Below are 20,705 nucleotides of genomic sequence, written 5' to 3' on the forward strand. Positions count from 1 at the left end.
AGAGAACGAAGAAAAAAAAAAGCAGAAAACGAGAAAGGAGATTGTATTTTCGTTGGGGTACAATGTCGAATTATATCGTTGTGTCATCGAATAAAACGCGTGTGAAGGATGAAAAGAGGAACATAATGAAAAATTACTTTCACTTTTTACTACATGCAAGAAGCCTTATGGATAGCTGCTTGGCTTTCCAACAATTAATAATTATCGAGGATATGCTTTGGTCACGGTATTTTATTTCGATATCGTCTTCCATGAAACGTTCTAGACGATGTGGGCGATTAATAAAACCGATGGTGATTTCTTCCTAGAGAATGCACGATAATTATTTCTCTACGTGTTTGTACTTGTTGTAGGAGACGTTAAGAAAAAATCACGTGGCCCATCCGTTTGCACGAGGAAAGAAAGATTTATTGTTAGCAAATGTGTTCGAAGGTTAATATCTATTGAAATATAAGTGATAACGAATATAAAATATTTTATGATTCGTTTGTTATCGGTGTACGTACTTTTTTAATTGGTACCATAGTTTCTTATCTTGGAATATGAAGAAGGAACATTGTGATACGTAATTTAAGCCTGAAAATATTTCTTCGTTAATTTTTATTAATGAACTGCTAATAGATAATTGAGGAAGAAGATATTTGTTTTGAATGTTGAATCATAAATCACTTAATAGCATCAAAGTGTATTAAATCGCTATATTAATATGTTAAATTATTAGAAAATTGTAAAAGATGATAAAAGTATATCGGATATTCCAGTTTGTAGGTGTATTTGTTGAGACATAATTTAAAATCATTCAAATTCTTCGAAATAAGTCAAATTGTTCGTTTTTCATCATATTATATGTAGGATTCATTGCGAAAAAATAAATGTAATGAAAATATACATTTTTATTCATAAAATTAAAGAATTATTCATGAAATTTCACTAAAATCTCTACAAATGAGAAACGAATTTCAGATCTAATACTCTATCTATCTCTCATATGAATGAAACACATACGCATACAATACTTCTCGGTTTTAATGGTTTAAATAATTAAGACAAACGATTATCTTATCTCCAAACTTTAATTAACGCTTTTTGAGACGTTTCTAGTATGTGATCTATTACCAAATATTTATCAAACTTATGCACCTGGCTGAGGATTAAACATCCAGAAATTCTGTGTAATTAACTCATGGGACCGGTTATTTTACCGCTATGCTTAGAATATTTTGCCTTAATTAGTGATAGTCCATCTAGTTTATATGCAACGATGTTCCATCTTTATAGTAAATTTGGTCGTATTTAAAGGAAATTTCTCGTGAAAGGTTAATGTGGTAGGAAAGTCCAATTAAACGGCCTCCATTTCTAGATTTGAATCTCCTTAATTGTATGTATATGTCATGAATCCTAGGTGTAGGTTCCTTATTAACTAGTATTTTTCAAGAGTTATAACAAAGTCCGGGTATCAGGACAAAGTTATAATTATAAATGTCAAAAAGATTACTTACAATGCTTTCTAACAAAAAGGAGCATGTAATGACTTCCTTGCAAGAAAAGAAAATGAATAACTAAATATGCATATCTTCATTATCATAATACAGTATAATATTTAAAATAATGCATTCATTTATCGACGGGAAACTTTATAGATATGCTCGGAAGTTTTGAGTGGCAGCATTTTCAAAAATGAAATTAATTTTTTATTGTCTGATAAATAACATAGGACAATGGCGATAAAATTTCGTTTTACTCAGTCAGTTTCTATAGAATTGTACCAAGCAAGCTTATCGCATACCTTATTGTATCATTGATTAACATCGATGATCGATACTATTTCCTCCGCAGTGCCATTTTGCAACGCGTATTAGAATATTTTCATGGCAATCAACTGTTAAGCATAAATTCAAGAGCCTGACTTTCAATATTTTCTCATTATGCACATTGCGATATAAGGATGTTATTTGATATTATTATGAAACATTTAAACGATCGTCATTCGGATAAAACATATCTCGAATATTACAGATATATTATTTTGTAAAGCTTCTACAGTAACAAACAACATTTCTATTGTAGAGCGGATATTGAAATCACAATTTTTTAACGTTTTCAGTTAATTTACGTATAAATATTAAACTTAATTATAAGAAGAAACACTAGAAAAGTCTACTTTTACGTTGCAATTGAGTTTTGGAAATTAATTTACCTATGAAATGACGAACTTACATCAATGTTATAATAATTCAAATATTCGTATTTATTGTTATTTTCTACTAAGGATATAGATAGATATAAATGTCTAATATGTATATCGATGAAGTAACGATATGGAAGCCTTCAGACACCCGGTTAATTAAAGGTACTCTTTCATTTACGCGACAGGTAAAAATGACATCTAGGTTGAACAATCACCTTCTCGTTGCAGCCGTTCCTTTTCGTGGAGGACACGGTGCATTATGTTTTCTTTTGATTAAGGATATTCCCATATAAGCTTTCAACGTGTTTCAGCGAATGAGGCGACAAAAGAATTTGAAGAAAAAGGCGAGGACAGTGAAAATTCGTCCTAAATACGAGACCCCTTTTCAAAACAGTCAATTGAATAGTGAGAATGACAGCGGGTAACAATTTCTTTCGCGTTTTGTACGCTAGCTGTGTCTTCTTACAATAATGAGAATATTTGACAGAAACGACGTATGTGCATGTGCCTGCGTCGCGTGTGCATATGTAGCGTATCCTTTCCAAGATTTAACATAAAGATAATGTGGGACCGAGTGAAATTCTGTTGTAACTGTCGCTATTTCTTGATCGCCTGTTTGCTGATTTTATACGAATGCGCTCTGTAAAAGTTTGCGCTCTGCGCGTTCCTGCATTCGGTATGCTGCAAGTATATATTTCTTGGTTGCAACAACGCGTCTTTTCAGATTACGGAGTATTGCATCACGAAGGAATGTTGAATTAAAAAGTAATGTTTAACGCGAAGCTTGACGACGAGTTGATCGAGATTGAGTTAAATCGCGCCTTTCTTTCTAAATCTGATGAAAACTAAAGTTCGTTTTTGTACGATTCTATTCTTAACGCGTGTCGTATCTTTCCCCTTAATTGCAGTTAAGTAGTTTGGCAGAGGTGAAAATTATGGGATGATAACGATTAATAGAAATCTTTAGATGGTTTCCCAAATTTATTTTATCCATGTCCTAGAAAGTTCGAAATTATACGAGTCTTCCGTCTATATTTCTACAACCAAGAAAACTGGTTCGCAAATCCTACGACCCATTTCTTACTACGGTTTTTATCAACTGAAGCATTTTCCGATTGCAAAGATTAAAAGCCACATAATTATAGTTTACTGATACAATAGTCGGAGAGATATTGTTAACCAAAGTTATAAGAACTGTATAGTTCATTTATCAATCTATTTTTGGAATCATTAATCGTACGAATATTTATCTTTATTCGAAAAAAATGTTGATTTTACTCGAGATTTATAGTAATGAAGATATGTGACGTACAGTGTCATAATATTTCATTCAAGCACGATACCATGCAAAATTATACATATATAATCGTGTGACGATATAATTTATGTCGTAAATCAAACCATATGCAAGAGAAGTTTTGACAGAGGTGAAAATCATGGGATGGTAAAAGTTAATAGAGATCTTTAGGTGGTTTCCTAAACTTTATCCATGTCCTAGAAAGTTCAAAGTTATAGGAGTCATTCGTATATATTTCCACAATCAAGAAAACCGGTTCGCAAATTCTACGGTCCACTTCTTACTGGAAGCAAGAATCTGATTTGCGCAGTTGAATCTGATTTACGAATAGTTTCATGATAGATCAATCGCTATATTAGAAATAGAGACATTCCTATCCTTCGGAGACCTAATTGCGACCGTTTTCATTTGTAAATGAAGAAAGTGAAAGCATTCGAGTGAACATTCAATTGATCGAAATGATTTGTTTCAAAGTATAATAAGCAAACGAACAGATGGAGCCTTTTCTTATCTTTTTGACAACAATTTTTTTCGAATTTCGTCACTTGAGAAGAGAAAATTCGATACTCCAATTGTTTGAAACTGCAACAAAGAAACAAAGTCGTTTAGAAGTTTTATGCAGATAGTTATTAAATAAAAGTCATCAAAATTATTAATTAATAAAATACGAAATTATTAAACTTCGTTTCATAATATATCGTACAATTGCATCACGTAACTTCGAATTTTCTTATGACGAGTGAGGAGGAAACGATTCTAAAATCGAATTAGGCAAACTTCCAAGTAAATTATTATATGAACGACAGCCACTCGTTTTCATGCCCGAAAAGGAAGTCGGAAAAGGAAAGGACTTTGAACGGATAAGTTACGTTTGTGGTGTTCGATCGAATAGCGTAGGGAAGGTTCACGTAGCATAGGTTGGGAAACGCTGTTCTAGTCGGCCGATGTGGATCGCTGGATCGCCGTTTCACTCTCGCGTTCCCATTTACCGAGCAACCGATTGAGCCCTGTTGTCAGCGTTAATGCGTTGCCAATATAAACGAGAATTACCTGTCAATCCAACACTGATCTATATCCAATACCAACCGAATAATTATTATGATAAACACTGATACGTATGACGCTTAAACGGTAGATATTTTCCCAATCTATCGCAAAAATAACAGTTGTTAGAATTTGATAAACCACAATTAGTCGCAAGTTAAGTCATTCATGGAATCTTAACCCTTTGAAGTTGGATATCGCGGTATTCAAAATTTGTTTTCACACTGTAAGTATCTATCATTTCGAGTAGTCGGTACCACGAGAAAAATCTGCCAATCGCAAAGGGTTAAACATTTCCTTTCAATATCTAATCTAAACCGTTCCGTACATTATACTGTGTGTGTTTATAGGTACATACATGTGTGTAGATATATATGTATATACTTAGAGCACGCATAGTCACTTACTGTACACAAAATGAAAGGTGGCTTTAATTGTCGCCGCGGCTACCGAGGACAATGTTCGTCTACGATATCGTCTGCCCCTGTTGCGAAAATTTTCGTGCGGCTTTTGAATACCGGGCTGAAAACGCGTGTGTGCAAAAACGATGGAAAGGAAGGGTTGTGGGGGCAGCCACTATCGAAACAGCCTGATCGTGATTGTGAGTATTCCTCGAGGAAGGGGGTTCTTCCTTCCTCCGTTGGGAAAGAAAAAGAGAGTTGGAACGAGCTGACTAGAAACAGACAGCAAGAGAGTGAGAAAGAAAGGGAGGAGGGAGAGAATGACAGGAGGCACTCGTTCACTACGGTCAGTGCTTTCTGAACTGTTGTCAGTGACAGTTCCTCGATCATGTGGCGGTGGATCCTCGATCACTGATTCTCCTATCGATTACGTTTTTCCTTTTTCTATCATTCGTTTCCGTTCACGGACTGAGTTTCGCCGCATTTCACACACGCTCTTCTCGTGTATAGTTTCGTTCGACCGCGCCTTGTCTTGTTTTTACTCATCCCCTTCTTCGTGTCTGGTCGATATTGGTGCTACTTTCCACGTTCGGAGCGTCACGCGTGGCTGGAAAAACTGGACGAATCATGGTAAGTGGAAACGTGCGAGCTCCGAATCTGTTTGTTATCGTGTTTATTTGAGAGTAGAGAAAAAAGAGAAAGAGAGTTTAATAGAATTGGTAAATTGGTATCGCTGATATCAATGTTGTATAACATGGCAATTTTTCAACACTGTTTTATTTTCTTACTTACTTTGTTAAGAAAAATTAGTCAGTCGATATCCGATCAATTTTTGTAAGTTTATTCGCATTCACCAAAGTAACAAAATCGTGATTAATCTTCAGGTCTACGTCGTATAGTATGTAGAAAATTCGTGGACGGTTTGACAGAATTATTTTGGTAAATTATATAATACTATTGATACTAATTTTCTACAGTATAGTAAATTTTAACGAAGATTTTATTTTACCCTATCAGACTTTAACGCGTAAGTTTCTAAAGCAATTTTCGTAAATTGATTCACGTTTGTCAGAACCAAGAGATTAGCTTGAATTCCAAGTTCTTCTCACTTTATCTTGTTAGAACGAGGATCGACTTTTTAATCAAGTTTTTATAAATTTATTCACATTTATCAGTAATAAAAGAATCGAGATTGGCTATTAGGCTCACGGTGTTTCGCAGGCGATTTCTGAAAAAATTGCTCATGTTTTTGCAAAATCTTTTCCTCCATCCTTTTTCTCTGATCGAATCGGCTCCGTTTTCAAACTCGTTTTATTTTTCATTCGAACGATATTACATCATGCGCGGATTCATGCAAGACCACCGTGGAACCGGTCTGAAAAGAGATCGATTCGGAAAGGATTAAAACAGACATCGAGATCTCGACGCAGTTGTGTTATTCATTTTTCTTTCTCTTGTCCTTCTTCTTGCATCAATGACCGGACCAAATTATGGCAGAATGATTTTTTGGACATTTAATCTAGTGATCTCTGTTTGAAGATTTCTAGCAAGTGTTTGATATCATGATACATATGGATCGTTTGAAAGTACGCGCAACTCTCATATTCAAGCACAGAGAATAACTATTAATGGTTCTATTTATTCTACTTAAATAATACGATAATATAATATTGATTATATGTGTGTAATTGCGTGTAATGTCGTGTGATTTTGTTTATATATGCGTACAGTGTGAAAAATAGTAAAAGAGTTTGCCGGTAGTAAATTTTGACAAACTTTGCTTTTACCAAGTTTTATATTAGGCGAAGTTTCAGTTTATTAATTAGAAGTAAAAGAGCAAACTTAGTGACTATATGGTGATGACGGTATAATAGTGCAATATTAAATTACAATAATACAGTGATAAAACAGAAAGCGAAAAACTTATAAAATGCAGATGCATAAATATATAACCTTCTGGCTATATATAGCATTTTATGTCCGGAATAAAGCAATCTATAAAATATTTAATCACACTTAATTAAAATCAATTAAAATATTTAGGTTGCTATAAAACAAAAGTTACATGGAATCCTGTTCAATTTTTTATTCGCGTATTAAGGAGAATTTTCCTTATCTGATTAATATTTCGGAAATTACCATTTAAACGATGTCATAAAAACACCACAAGACTTATTGCCGTTTTCGACTAGGCGAATAATCCAGTCAAAAGGACAATTTAATTATTCCGGAATAATCGCCAAGGTTTTGCAGAGCATTTCGCGTGGATTGTTTTGCGCCAAGGTTAATGAAGCTGGCAGAAATGTGAATGAAGAAGGAAAGTTCACCGATATCTGGATGTATCTCGTAAATCGGCGGAACAGTGACAGTTGTCTGCCTACGCGATTCCCGTGGACCTTCGTCGTAACAAGTATCAAGAACTCGTTTTTGTCCTTCCGGGTTACTCGAGCCCTCTCACTTTCGTCGAGCGACGACCTCGTGTGTCGATTCTGCACTTTGATAATCGAACAAATTCGAAGCGAGATCGAAAGGAACGGGACCGCGTAACTGACTATCGCGATTCGAGAAAGGTGGGCGTCAAAAAGTACGGCACACGATCGAGAAGACAGGTAGAAATAGAGATTTGTGTCACGAAGAGGTGTTCTTAATGGTTAACAAACGTTTTTTCAAAATTATCATGTTACGAAGATAACTATGTAGGCATATTGATTATATTTGTCAACAGATAAGACGTATGTATACATCTAAATAGACAGTTTCAGTCTGCGATTCCGTATTATGATTTTAATTATGAAAATCGATGTTAGATAAAGATGTTAGTGTAATAAAAGAATGTTTCTTTTTCACCTTGCAGACTATTATACGTATACTGTATCGAACATGGTTGAATTTGTCTCCACGTTCACTTTCATATGATGTAAAAAGATATTTATAATTCCAAGTAGTTGATTTTATTAATATTAATGTTATGACAGTTCTACGTATAATGTTCGTTGACAGATATTGTTAAAGGAACTTAATACGTATTATTTTCATGAAATATAGAATTTTCATTGTATTGGATTAACCAGGAAATACGTATGAAATACGTAATACACCTGATTGTCTCTTTAATAAGTAATATGCCATCATTTCTTACAAATTCTCTGCTAAATCTCATACAGTCGTTGATCTTTGACTTCGATATCATCGTAACATTTTAGATGGTTCTTGATTTTTAAGACTGAAATACCTGTTTCTAAATTTAGCAAATCGCTACGATATGGTGCTACGTCGAATGAATATTTACAATTTGGTTCTTCGATATCTTTCCTGAATTATAAAATTCACATGCACTCAACCGCTTGTTTTCTGCTCGTAATGTATTTCTAAAATCACGAGTGCTAATCCCACAAAATATGCAAAAACTTTCCGTTCAATCCAATACTTATAATATATTCACAAAAGAAAGTTTATAAATTAAACGATAATCAAAGAAGACACCTGTTGTGTTTTTGTCCATCATTTCGATCCCACTGTGGTGATTTCACCTTCGACTCACTATTTCAAACTGTTTCTCTTTCATTGACATTTACCTAGCACGGATCATAAACTTCATTTTCTTGTATAGGAGGCGAAAACCTTTTGCAATCACGAAGAAGATGGCTCGTGAACACCTGTAACGACGATCGTGCGCGGTTTAATTCGACGTTAAAACGTGCGGACTAGACGCGATATTAATCACCGGACTATGGTGAAAACGTCGATCGGCTGAGTGAACTCTCGATCTTGATTTACGAAGTCTACGAAACGAAGAGAAGGAAACTGACACGGTATCCTCCTTCGAAAGAATTGAATTGCCAACGTTTCGTTTCTCTCTCGCTCGTGTTCTTTTCTTTTCTTTCTTTCTTTTTTTTTTTTTGTTATAACGTTTGCCAGCCCGTTTTCACACGAATGCTTTGTTGCATTGTGAAGCAATGCAAATTCGGCTTGTTCATAATGCTTAGCTAACGAGTCCCTTCATTTGCCGGCGATGTAACGGGTATGTAAATAAGAAAATTGCTGCCTTTCCATTGCATTAACGCTACATTAGAATCCCCTAGGCGTAATCATTTTGATCACTTTTTCTCCTCGTTCTTTTAATGTTTCTAGTTATGGAATTTTTTTACTTGATGACATTTTATATCTCTGTTAACATACCATACGCATGAAGTTTTGAAGTTATATCTATTCTTCATCATTTACGAGATGATTGTTATACAAGGTTTTGTTCCAAAAGAAATTTTATTATTGAAATTTTATTATTTATCATATTGAATATTCACCTGGTAGTGTGTATCTATGTTTCCATCTAAAGGAGCCCACTGTAGATCAATATTTCTGTTCAGTTTATTACGTTGAATGTTGAATATTGGAGAACGTGCAACAAGACAGGGTATTAATGCATGATAAATTTTATTATTTTGCAAATCGTTCAAAACATTTCCATTCTGCGGAATATATTTTGTTTTTTGTACAGACGAAAAATTTGACGCAAACAACCCACACAAAGAGCGTTCGTAGTCATCCTCGGATGCAACGTATTGCGCTGAATTATTAATGGTCGTCCCTGGCAATCGCTAATCGTGACTAGTCGCGTAACGGTAAAGAAAAAGAGAAATGTTCTTTCTACATCCAATGACACCGATTGGTGAAACCTGCGACAACCTGGTTCGCGACAGGTCAGCACGCTCAGGAATTTTGGCTTCTCTGAATTCGCCATTTGCAGGTTTTCGCTGATTAATTAAGTGACAACGTTTTCATTATAACATTTAGAAGCAAGCATAGATAGCTGTCTTAAAAAATTTCAGTTGATCAGTAGAAAGTTCATAACGATTGAAATATGTATGTAGGAAGCAAATTAATCATCAATTCTAGTATATTTGAATAAAGTTTAATCAGTTGTAGAATTTTGTTAAATTGGGTGCAGTTTCAAGACTATTTTACATTTTATTTCTTTTATTACACCATATAATTTTGTTATCTAATTAGATATTCAACTGGAGCAATTTCTAATCGCATTACATAATGTAATTTTATGTAACCGCTTCACTTTATAATTTCTTAAATATCACACATGAGTAAAATCTTGAAATATTGATCAACCTTAGCTACAGCTTATAATCATTCAAATAATGTTTTCTACGTATGATGAAACGTAAGAATCATACCCTGAATATAAAATATATTCGTTGATTGACAAATAATTTATGACAAATAATCTTTGGAATATACATTAAATAAACTTTATTTTGTATTCTGTTCAGTATTGGACCAAAATTATGAATGCTTGAAGTATATGTACCTATAGTATCACTAAATTTAAATGATTGTATTATATATAGATCATGATCATAAAATAAATAGTGGGCATATCAGATATCTTCTTTCGAAAAGGTAAAAAGAAACATTTTGAACAAGGAATTAAGAATTATTAATTTCGAATTAACCGATTATAGCCAGTAGTATATGTACATTATTTCACTTACACGTTAATTGATTTATTTTTCTCAGCTGTAATTGCTTAATAAATTCGTCCATTTATACATGAAGCGGTTTAAAGATATAGATACATAATTTTTAAAAACATACAACGTCATTTAAAATCAACAAGATAATCTACCGATAATCTTTGATTTTTGTGTATATATGAATTATTAAATCCCAAATATTGGCAATTTAGTTAATCCTAGTTAATATATTAACGTTTACGAATATCAATTCTACGAAGATCTTAATATTCGAAAAAAAAAAAAGATAATTCACGGAGATTAATGATGATGAAATGATGAAGCTAGCCAAGAGAAATTCATAATTCATGATTCTTAAGATTGTCTCGCAGATTGTATTTACAATTCAAATACCAAAATTAAACGGTGTAATTCTGGGTGAAAGAACAATACTAATTTGATGTATAATTCCTGAATCTGTTTGTTATCTAATTAACAGTTTTATGATTTGCAAGACGGTGTAATGTAAGATATAAACGGAGTTTACCTGTACATGCGTACACGGTGCTAAGGAAACCGAAGGCCGATTTTTATCGGTCTGCGGTCGATCAGGCATTCGAGAAGAATCGTACGAGTCTAAAAAATAGTCGATTATGCAATCCACGTAAGATATACTACATTCTTTATGAATTTCACGTTAGCCATGCTTTTGGCAAGCGATCGTTCAAATAATTCTTGATACACAGCTGCAATAAGCGTTCACAATTTTTACAGTTAATTTATACAAATTGGTGTTGAAAATACCTGTGTTCAACATGCTATTTAACAAAGATTAATAAAGATAAAATAACGAAAGTAGTCAAAGAATGTGCATGATTTATTAATCGCGAGACTGCATTGAGGCTTGAATTGGCGATTCAAACGTTGTGAGTCATCCCCATAAAGAAAGATTTGTAGCTGTAAGAAGCTTAATATGTGATTTGTAGTTGTAAGAAGCATAATATATGTGGTTGGGCCGTGTCTCTATTTGTGTTTCCTTTGACACATAAGAAATTTGGATCTCTTTCAAATTTATAATGATTGCAAATGAATAATAAATTATTGCGCGATACAGGGTTAATAATAGATAAAGGAACTCTACAATATATTGCAACGTCAAAATTGTTTATCAATTTTCCAAAAGATTTACCCTAATATAGCACATGTACATCTAATTGTAATCCAATAATTACATATACAGATAACTAATAGTAATAATAAATACACACAACAAATAACAAAAGTTGCCAGAAAAGTTGCTCAATAAATTTGTAAAATACTTCCAAAAATAAATGACAGTTTCGACTATCATGCTATTGTCGCCATTCCAACCATAAAGAATAACTTCAATTTTTTAACAAAATCGTTTCCAAATTTTTAAGTTTATATTGATGCAGCAAGACCTAAATATCTAGTTGTATCTTTCCAATCGATGAGTGTTGTCCTATTTCTGTTATCCTACACACATGCCTCAAGTTCTTGAGTCTTTACATTGGATCGACAAGAAAGAACGCGTTCATCTAGCGATTCGTTCGTACGCGGAAAAATGCGTGCAAAAGTGACCAGGAAAAAATTCGGTAGAAAGCAGTTGGAATCCGGTGGAATTTCTATCGAAGCACGCGATACCATCCCGTCCTCGCCGTGTTTGTTCCTCTACCAGCGCGATAAACACGCATGCACGGTGCAATGCACGCGCACGTTTGCTCAGTTGACGTTTTCTAAAAAGTAAACGCTACATCTCTTAGGATTTCGAGCGTAGTTTCTATTCCTGGTAAAAATCAGCCGGCCGTGAAAACTAGAATCGTTTGGTCTACCTTGTGTGGCTAAAAATTCATTCTTTAAATTTCCACTCATGCAATTTTGAAAAAATTCCTTTTTATCATAGTACGATATCATTTTCACATCATTTTTGCGAAAAGTCAATGATATTAGAATGATGGAATAAATACGGATAAATCGACTTGAATTCATTCTATAATTATTGATCTAATTACGCATATCATTCCTAAATACGCTCATCTTTTTATGCAAATAGATCTCTATGACTAAAACAATCGAATGGAATGGGATTATGTCAATGATATGTAAGGAATAATCAAAGCAAGCATCAAAGATGCCGACGTGTACGTTAGAAGGGTTTGATACGTGGAACAGAATTTCTGGGAATATTTTACAATCTACTATTGTATTAACCCTATTTGCAAATCTGATCTTACCGCTGTAAAAAGTCATAGAATTGCTTTTAATGAGCTATTTATAACTGACTGAACATTTAGATAAATCATTCATAAATTCTAGAGTATATCGTGTTACATCTAAATTTTAGTCACGTACAGATTGATTTCTATTGGCATAGAATTTTTAAAAATTTGAAATTTATCATTCGTGACTTGTTACCTTTAACTTATATGTCATACGTATCAAACAGTAAATTGCTAAAATAATTAACGTGTCTACGGATTCAAATATATACAAAATGAACAGTACGAATAAAATATCGTAGACATAGCTCGATATAAAATTTCGCGATTCTTGACTTTCAAAGTTTTCTCCAGAATGATCACAATTAATTACACTTATGAATCCATTCTAAATTAGCTCTTAATTACGATCTATAAATTCATGAATGTTTATTTGGACCACACTAATCTTAAATCAAACAGTTTTTCTATCCTCTAAGACTAATTAATTTTAATTTATCTTAAAGTCCTCTAATTTCGATTAAATTCTAATCTACTTAATTAATTCGAAAGTAATTTGATAAACCTCATCTAAAAATTTTATAATAGAAATTTTTAATTCTGTAGTTTGATTATTATTTTTTTTTTTTTTTAGATATTTGTTACAGATAATGTTTTCTGTCTCAAGGTTCAAATAATTAATCAAATAATTAGTTACATATGTATGGACGATATATCTGAAGCAACTGACCAAACAATAGCAATATTTTCTACCAATACAGATTCGCGAATGCATTCTCTACGAGTCGCAGACATTGAAAGTTGCATACTTTGGTGAAAGGAATGTAGCATGGTATCTGAGCCACACAGTAGTGCGTAAAGTGGCATGCCTAAAAGCGCTAACTATTTTTCACCATTCACTGTAAATGCTTGTACATTGAGTTTCAAATTAACAAGTTTGTTAATATCAGACGAAGTCGAAAAACGTGCCCACAAAAATATAAATCTCTACTCTATAATCGTAATTAGTCGAGTGATTAATCCAAACAGATTAAATGCAGTAAGAGTATCGTTTGACGGATACTAATAAAAGATGATGATATTAAATACCACGAATAAAATACCGATCAGATAAAATGTATAAAATTGCAAGTTTATAATCTACATCAAATAGTATAATTTCATTAAAAATAAAAGATGCTCCGAGAATTTTGAGCGGACATTATGTGTAAAAAAGTAGGTTTTCGCAGAGGAATCAAACCAACAGTTGTCAAAAATCTGCCACTGTGATGAAAGCAAAAATAGAAGACATCTTCAGAATTTTTTAACAACAGTTTACGGTATAGAAATGGGAAAATTCTCGCGTGAGAACCAAAGCAACAGTTGGCCGAAAGTCTCCATCGCCATAAAAGCAAGGCATCGGTATTGCATGGTATGCCATGATGTAGATAAAAGGAAGAAAGGAAATGGAAGAAATTCGATAGATTTCCCGTAGCGGCAGGAAACTGCTGAAAGTTTCATAAGCGGTGGCCGAACGGGCCCCTCCGGCGGAAGTCGAGTGAAAACGGTCCGCAAACGTGCGTGGTTTGAAAACGATACGAATCGATAAGTGGTGGTACGTTGCTCCGGTCAGAAGAAATACTCGCGCGATCACAACGAATGAACCAGCCTGAACGGAGCTCGGATCTGAAGTTTTTGCTCCTAGCAAGCCGGCGAAGTTTTCAGGTTAAAATACGCTCGCTTCAACCTGACAACAGGTCCGGCAACTTGCACCTTATGTAAGTTTCACCGGTGACTTGGTGTGCATTGTATTTACGTATATGCCTGTATGCATGTATTTATATGTGAATTTACCTTTCGCGGCATTATCGCGCTATTATACGCGGCCACTATATCTAGAAATGGTAAATGCTAGAAACAATACGACCGGTCTGTTATTAATTGCACTGTCGAAGATTCGAGACGAGGCGAAGACAGGATTCGGCAGGAGCAAGAAGAAAAATTTGCGAATCGAAGTTTCGTCTGAAATTAATTGTATAACTTGTAGCGTAATAACGTATTTGGATTATGTGCGTTAGGAATGCCGGTCGGTTTATTAAAACGTATTTTTTATAGAATAGAGCAACATATCGGTTTACGATTACGTTAGATATCGAGAAAACATCACCAACTCTTTCACTACGAAGCGTCCCCATTTTCTTTCGTTACGCATCGCTTCAAACGACTCTTTCAACACAAGTTAGGTCTGCGCATAGCTGCAAAACTAAATTATTATTAATTTGATCGTTGCGTATGACGCAAGAGGCAAACGTTTTCCTACTAAGTTTGTCAAATTTCCTATTTTCCTATTCATAATGAACTTGTGCGATGTCCCTATTATTCCAAAGAAATTGTTCTACGTTGACCGAAAATGATGATTTATTTTACTTATATTTTTCTACGCATCAACACGTATTATTTCACTGCTTGGTCGGTTCTTAATGGGTCAATGAAGTCACACAAATTACTATTTCTATTTATTCGAACGAACTTTTAGTTAATAACCGATGAACTGAACTGTTGCTAGCAGAATCTACTTATCCGAACGTTTGGGTTCTTATTGATGAAAATTAGTGAGCTCCTATTCTATAAATTCTAATCGACTCAACTATGTTGACCAACTATGTTGACCTGACGACCAAATACGTAGAGTTCTACTGTACAGTCGAACGATTTGACTGGAGGGTGAACTTGAAGCGAAGTTGGCGAATTGAACCGCCTCGAACTCAAGCAACTCGGATAATCTCAACAGAGATTGAACTTTCGCGTGTACAAATTGGTCGGCACAGGGGGTCTGGAAATGAAGAATCGAGAAATACGCGCGTGATTTCGCGTTTCTTGCGCGTACTTTTTCTTCGTAAGTGCTCGTATTGAAGCGAGGCCACGAAAGTCGGTCATTGCCTTCTTTATCGTTATATACGTAAGAAAGGCAGGCCACGAGGCGCATGGAGATTGAACTTCTTTTTTCGAAAACCGTGTTTGTCGAACGTCGGAAGGCGAGCCACGATGAATTATGCGGGAACCGTATGAAATGGAACGAGGCGGGATGGGACGCCACGAAATAGGAACGAAGGAAACTTTGAAACGAACTGTAGGACACTCGTTGGACCACCTGTTTTAAAATACTTCGTTTTTCCTTTGTCACATTACGCTACGTGATTCACAGATACTACGAACTAGAATGGCCAGAGAAAGTATCGACTAATCAAGTCTAAGTATATTAAACCTCGTATCATTCTGTGGTATTGCATCGTATTATACGAAAGGTGATTTTTCTAGAAATTAAGTTGAAAACAATGAGAGTTGTTACTATCGGAGTTTCAAAAAATTGGAATAGAAAATTTCCTAAGGAAACTTTATAGAAATAGATAGTGAATTATAAAAATATACGTGAAGATTCGTCACTGATTGATCGCCAAAAGGAAAACCTATGACCGCGTTACTTACAGGCTGATTCATTCTTTTCGTACGAGTATAAAAAATTTGACGCTATAAAAATGAAGCGTAGGGCTTGATAAAAAAAAGATGGCTCATTAGAAAGTGCGGGTCATAGGAAATCTGTTATATTCAAATATTTCGATACATTACGCTATGTGATTTATATTACATGTTATTTTGTTTGTTAGAATACGTCAGGTGAAACAATGGAGACAGTTACGTAACTGACATAATTGTATAAGTTGTTTTATAACTGGAACGTAATTAGGAAGTTTGGACGTTAAAGCGTGTCTTAAGGCAGTCAATGTCAAATCTGCTGGAGTTCCTTCATATTTCGCAATTATGAAACTCGTGTGATATGATATAATTAGTGTACAGCGTTCAGAATATTATATCACCAATGAAGTAATTTAATATCAAGTTAAAACGACAGCCCAAAACTTTACGTCTCTCGATGCCCTTCGTCTCAAAGATCACACGCGGTCTACCTAGGCTTCGCTTTCTTACAAAAGAAAAAATTAATCGTGTCTTCTCTCGTCAATCGAGGAAAGTGAAAGCGAATAAAAGAACGCATACACAGGCCATTAAAAGAGTTCATTGCTTTCAGCAAAAATAAAAATGAACATTCGTCTTTTGTCGGATGTACATTCGTAAATATCGCTCGAAAGCTTGAGATCGTTTGTTACGTTTGATCGTTTGAGAAGAGAACTTGAATATCTTGATGTGGGAAAAAATGTACATGTACGAGATTTTTCGTACGGGTTTTCGTTTTTCTTGATATCTTTGTCATTTTTTGCCAAATTGTGCCAAGACGAAGTTCGTTGGTTCAGAACAAGCGACATTGTGATTCTTCGGTTGAGGTTAGGTTCTTGGATTGAGACTGTACAATTTTTCATTTAAATAGTAAATAATAAATTAGTAAATTCTAAGCACAATTTTTCATTTAAATAGTAAATAATAAATTAGTAAATTCTAAGCACAATTATTTCATCTCATTGGAATTTATTTAGAGGGAGGATATATTAGTTTGTATTGAAGCAAGATGATATTTAAATAAAATGGATATGCATTTAAATAGGTTTAAATTTTATAGTGAGTTTTATATTTAAATTTAAGCTCACTTAAGTAGCTATTTGTTTCCTTTGAATATTATTTTGCATTGGTAATAATTTCATAAAAACATAAATCTCTGTCGAATCCACAGGCTAATTACAATCGATAGCAAACTCTTAAGTTGCAATGTACACGCGTCGTAATTATTTCATCCAATTGGAATTTATTTAGATGGAGGATACATTAGCTTGCATTAGGTTGGCAACTACGTGATTGCGGATTTTGCAATACCACCTAATGACAAAATCCGCAATCACTTAGTTACCAACCTAATAAAAGCTAATGTATCCTCCCTCTAAATAAATTCCAATGCAATACCACCTAATGACAAAATCTGCAATCGCTTAGTTGCCAACCTAATATTAAAGCAAGATAATATTTAAGTAAAATGAATATCTATTTAAATAGGTTTCAATTTTATAGTGAGTTTTACATTTAAATTTAAATCTACTTAAATAGGTATTTGTTTTGCTCGAATATTATTTGGCATTGGTAATAGTTTCATAAAAATATAAATCTCTGTAGAATCCACAGGCTAATTGCAATCGATAGCAAACTCTTAAGTTGCAATGTACATGCTTCGAAATGAAATAGCAAGAGAGGTACACGCTTGAAGAAAGGAATTCGACTTGTTCCTAGTGTTACGATTAATTGAGAATCAGGAAATGGAGTCAATTGAAGGAAGGAATGGTAACAGTAAGGAAAAGATAGGAAAGTAGCAGGGGAAAGAACGAAATGACAGAAAGGAAGCAAATAGATGAAATATATGGGACAGATGCTTGTTCCTACATTTTACATAAATCAACGTGAGAGAATTTCTTCTCGGTTGGGAACGTTGAACGAGCCAAAGGCGTCGAGCATGATCTACAACGAGCCGAAGAATAATAGAAGGCTCGCTGGTTGCTTTCACCTGATTCCAGGTTAAGCGTTAATTGTACCGGTTAATAAAATTCGCAGGCCTGTTTTAAAAGTCCCATGTAAAAATCGTCGATCGTGCTCGAAATTCAAATTTCGGTGAAAGTAGGAAGACACCGGAAAAAGGTTGTTAATTGGCCGGCGGCAGAATTCACGAGTTATTTACCAATGACAATGTTGTTACTAGACTCAGTGAATTTTTATGCAATTCTGAGAAATATGAAAATACAAGGCTCATAAATATGGATTTCTATGCAAGCACGTACTTTGAAAAATGTAATTAAAAAGATAGAATCTTGGGGAAAAATTGTTTTACCTACCAAAAATTATGGAAAGCATAGTACTTTGAATGTTTCATATACCACGCATATATATTCATATATTATGCGTATTTTATGAACTTTCTCATCTTTGTATTTATCTTTCATGCATACGACTCCACAATCTATATAATGTATTCGATTGGCTCTAGAGGGGGACATATGTCTATTCTTGTCGCACAGTGGTCCGCTCTTTGTCTACGACCACACCTGCCATCTATCGAAAACGGTTTAAACTACGAGAAAGTAACAGGATCATAGAACGTGCGAGGAGGTAACTCAGCCTCTGTTAGACAAAGAGCGTGTTAGTGTGCGACAAGGACAGACATACGTCTCTTTCTAATTCATTGAATTTTCATTAATTGCTCCGTTTCTGGGACAAATTCTCGCTCATTTGGAATCGTAGAATATAGACGGGGATCCCTGACAACATTTTGGCACCGCTTTCGACCGGAATTTGTACCTAATTATTCAGTTTTTAATAATTATCTACGGCGTACCCTCGTCACCCAGGGGCGACTTTTATGCACGAAGAACTTAGCGTAGGATTTAAGGAAGCTTCTAAAATTCCATACAGAGCGAATTAATGCCGCAAAAGATTGATATTTATGAAAAATCGCAGGCCCGTGCCGCGGTAGCCGCGACACTTACAACGATAATTGTTGATAACTAATTAGTTAAAGGAAAATTCCGGTCGAAATTGATGTGTGAATCTTGCCAGAGATTTTACCTTTATCGTACGATCCTGAAAGTCCATGAATTTTATCAAGGAAAAGCGTAATTAACGAATAATCCTGAAATTAGAGGGATAAGTACACTTGTCCACAATATAGCTTTCCTTGTCTGTGACGTCACGTATGTCTGTCCTTTTCATACAGTAGTGCGCTCCTTGTTTAACAGAAATTGAGATACCTCCTCGCACGTTCTATACTCCTGTTACTTTCTCGCAGTTCCAACCAAATTCAATAGATGGCAGCATCGATCGTAGACAAGGAGCGCACTACTGTGCGACAAGGACAGATATGGAAATTAGTTGCACCTTTTCGCCACTACGTGGCGCTAGTGATGCACAAATGGCGCGAATTTTGATTTCGAAAAAAGCCAATTAGGAGGATTAATTTACGATCTTTTGCTGTTGCATCTTCCTAATTGAACCCTCAGCTTTCTTTCTTACACTATTCGAACCTCGAATTGCCTCTACGAACGTTTACAAGCATTTCGCAAATCAACATTTCCCAGTTTAATATAGTATAACAATTAATTTACCACGTTGATAAACGAGATACAGAAATCGTTATATAAATCGTTGGACGAGCCGTATGTACACGAAATGATGATTCATTTGTAACATGTTGCAAGATCAAGTTGCCGTATGTATGCCGGTCGCATTAATTACGGGGAACATCGACCTTCGTGGTGTTAAAAGCTTTCACGAATAAGCGACCTTATTATACAATGTCGCACGCCATGAGGTGTCTTCGAAAATTTCCACGATAAATCAGCGAACTATGAATGGAATCAAAAAATGGAATTAATTCACCTGAACACTATCCTTCATCTGGATAAATTTTTATTGGATGACAGGGGTCTGTTGAATAAAAATGCCATAGTAATACAGCGATAAACATGCTTCGCCTGAATAAATTTTAATTGGACGAAATAATTTTATTAAGCACAGATACATTCGAATAAAGTACAATGTAGAGTACACCATGTGTTATCAACAATTTGCCAAAGTTAGCAAACCAATAGACTAGCAGCATTTCTTCGGCGACTCTGTATCTTCTTTTAAACTAAAACAGTTCTCTTCTTTTAAACTACAACGTTCTTCAAAACGAATTAGATATTTAGAGAATTATTAAATTAACGTTAATTGTCTAAATTGTGGCATTTCGCTTACATACAAAAGACGAGTCAACTTGTTTGTAATAAAACAAATAAATAACTCTCACAGAAAGAAAATATCCATTTAATTTCTATAAGTGATTGCCACTAGGGATTTTGTCACTAGGTGGTATTGCCAACCTAATAAATTCCCCAGAAATGGCTACTATTTTTACCTAAGCCATTCAAAATTACTTTGTCCGAATAAGTTTGCCAAATAACCTTACTTTATCTGAAAACACTAACAGTATTACAATGACTCTGTATCTTCGTGCATTTATGAATAACAATGCACGCCTAATAAATTGCAAAGATGTACATGAATTCTTTAGTTACGTTCATAGAAACATAAACTTGTATCGTATTTAAATTCCTAAAT

The 20,705-nt window shown here is 34.4% G+C and overlaps 1 protein-coding gene across 1 annotated transcript in view; it reads left to right on the forward strand.

Annotated features, from left to right (window-relative positions):
* Positions 1-5,271: 5,271 nt before the first annotated feature.
* The window catches only part of Cht7 (chitinase 7), a 29,444-nt gene continuing 14,010 nt past the window's right edge, over positions 5,272-20,705 (forward strand). The window contains exon 1 of the mRNA XM_033330995.2: positions 5,272-5,560. Within this exon, the coding sequence (XP_033186886.1) occupies positions 5,558-5,560 (3 nt within the window). The 5' untranslated portion in view covers positions 5,272-5,557. The remainder of the gene's footprint in view (positions 5,561-20,705) is intronic.

Source organism: Bombus vancouverensis, chromosome 12 (assembly GCF_051014615.1).
Source record: "Bombus vancouverensis nearcticus chromosome 12, iyBomVanc1_principal, whole genome shotgun sequence".
NCBI lineage: Eukaryota > Metazoa > Arthropoda > Insecta > Hymenoptera > Apidae > Bombus > Bombus vancouverensis.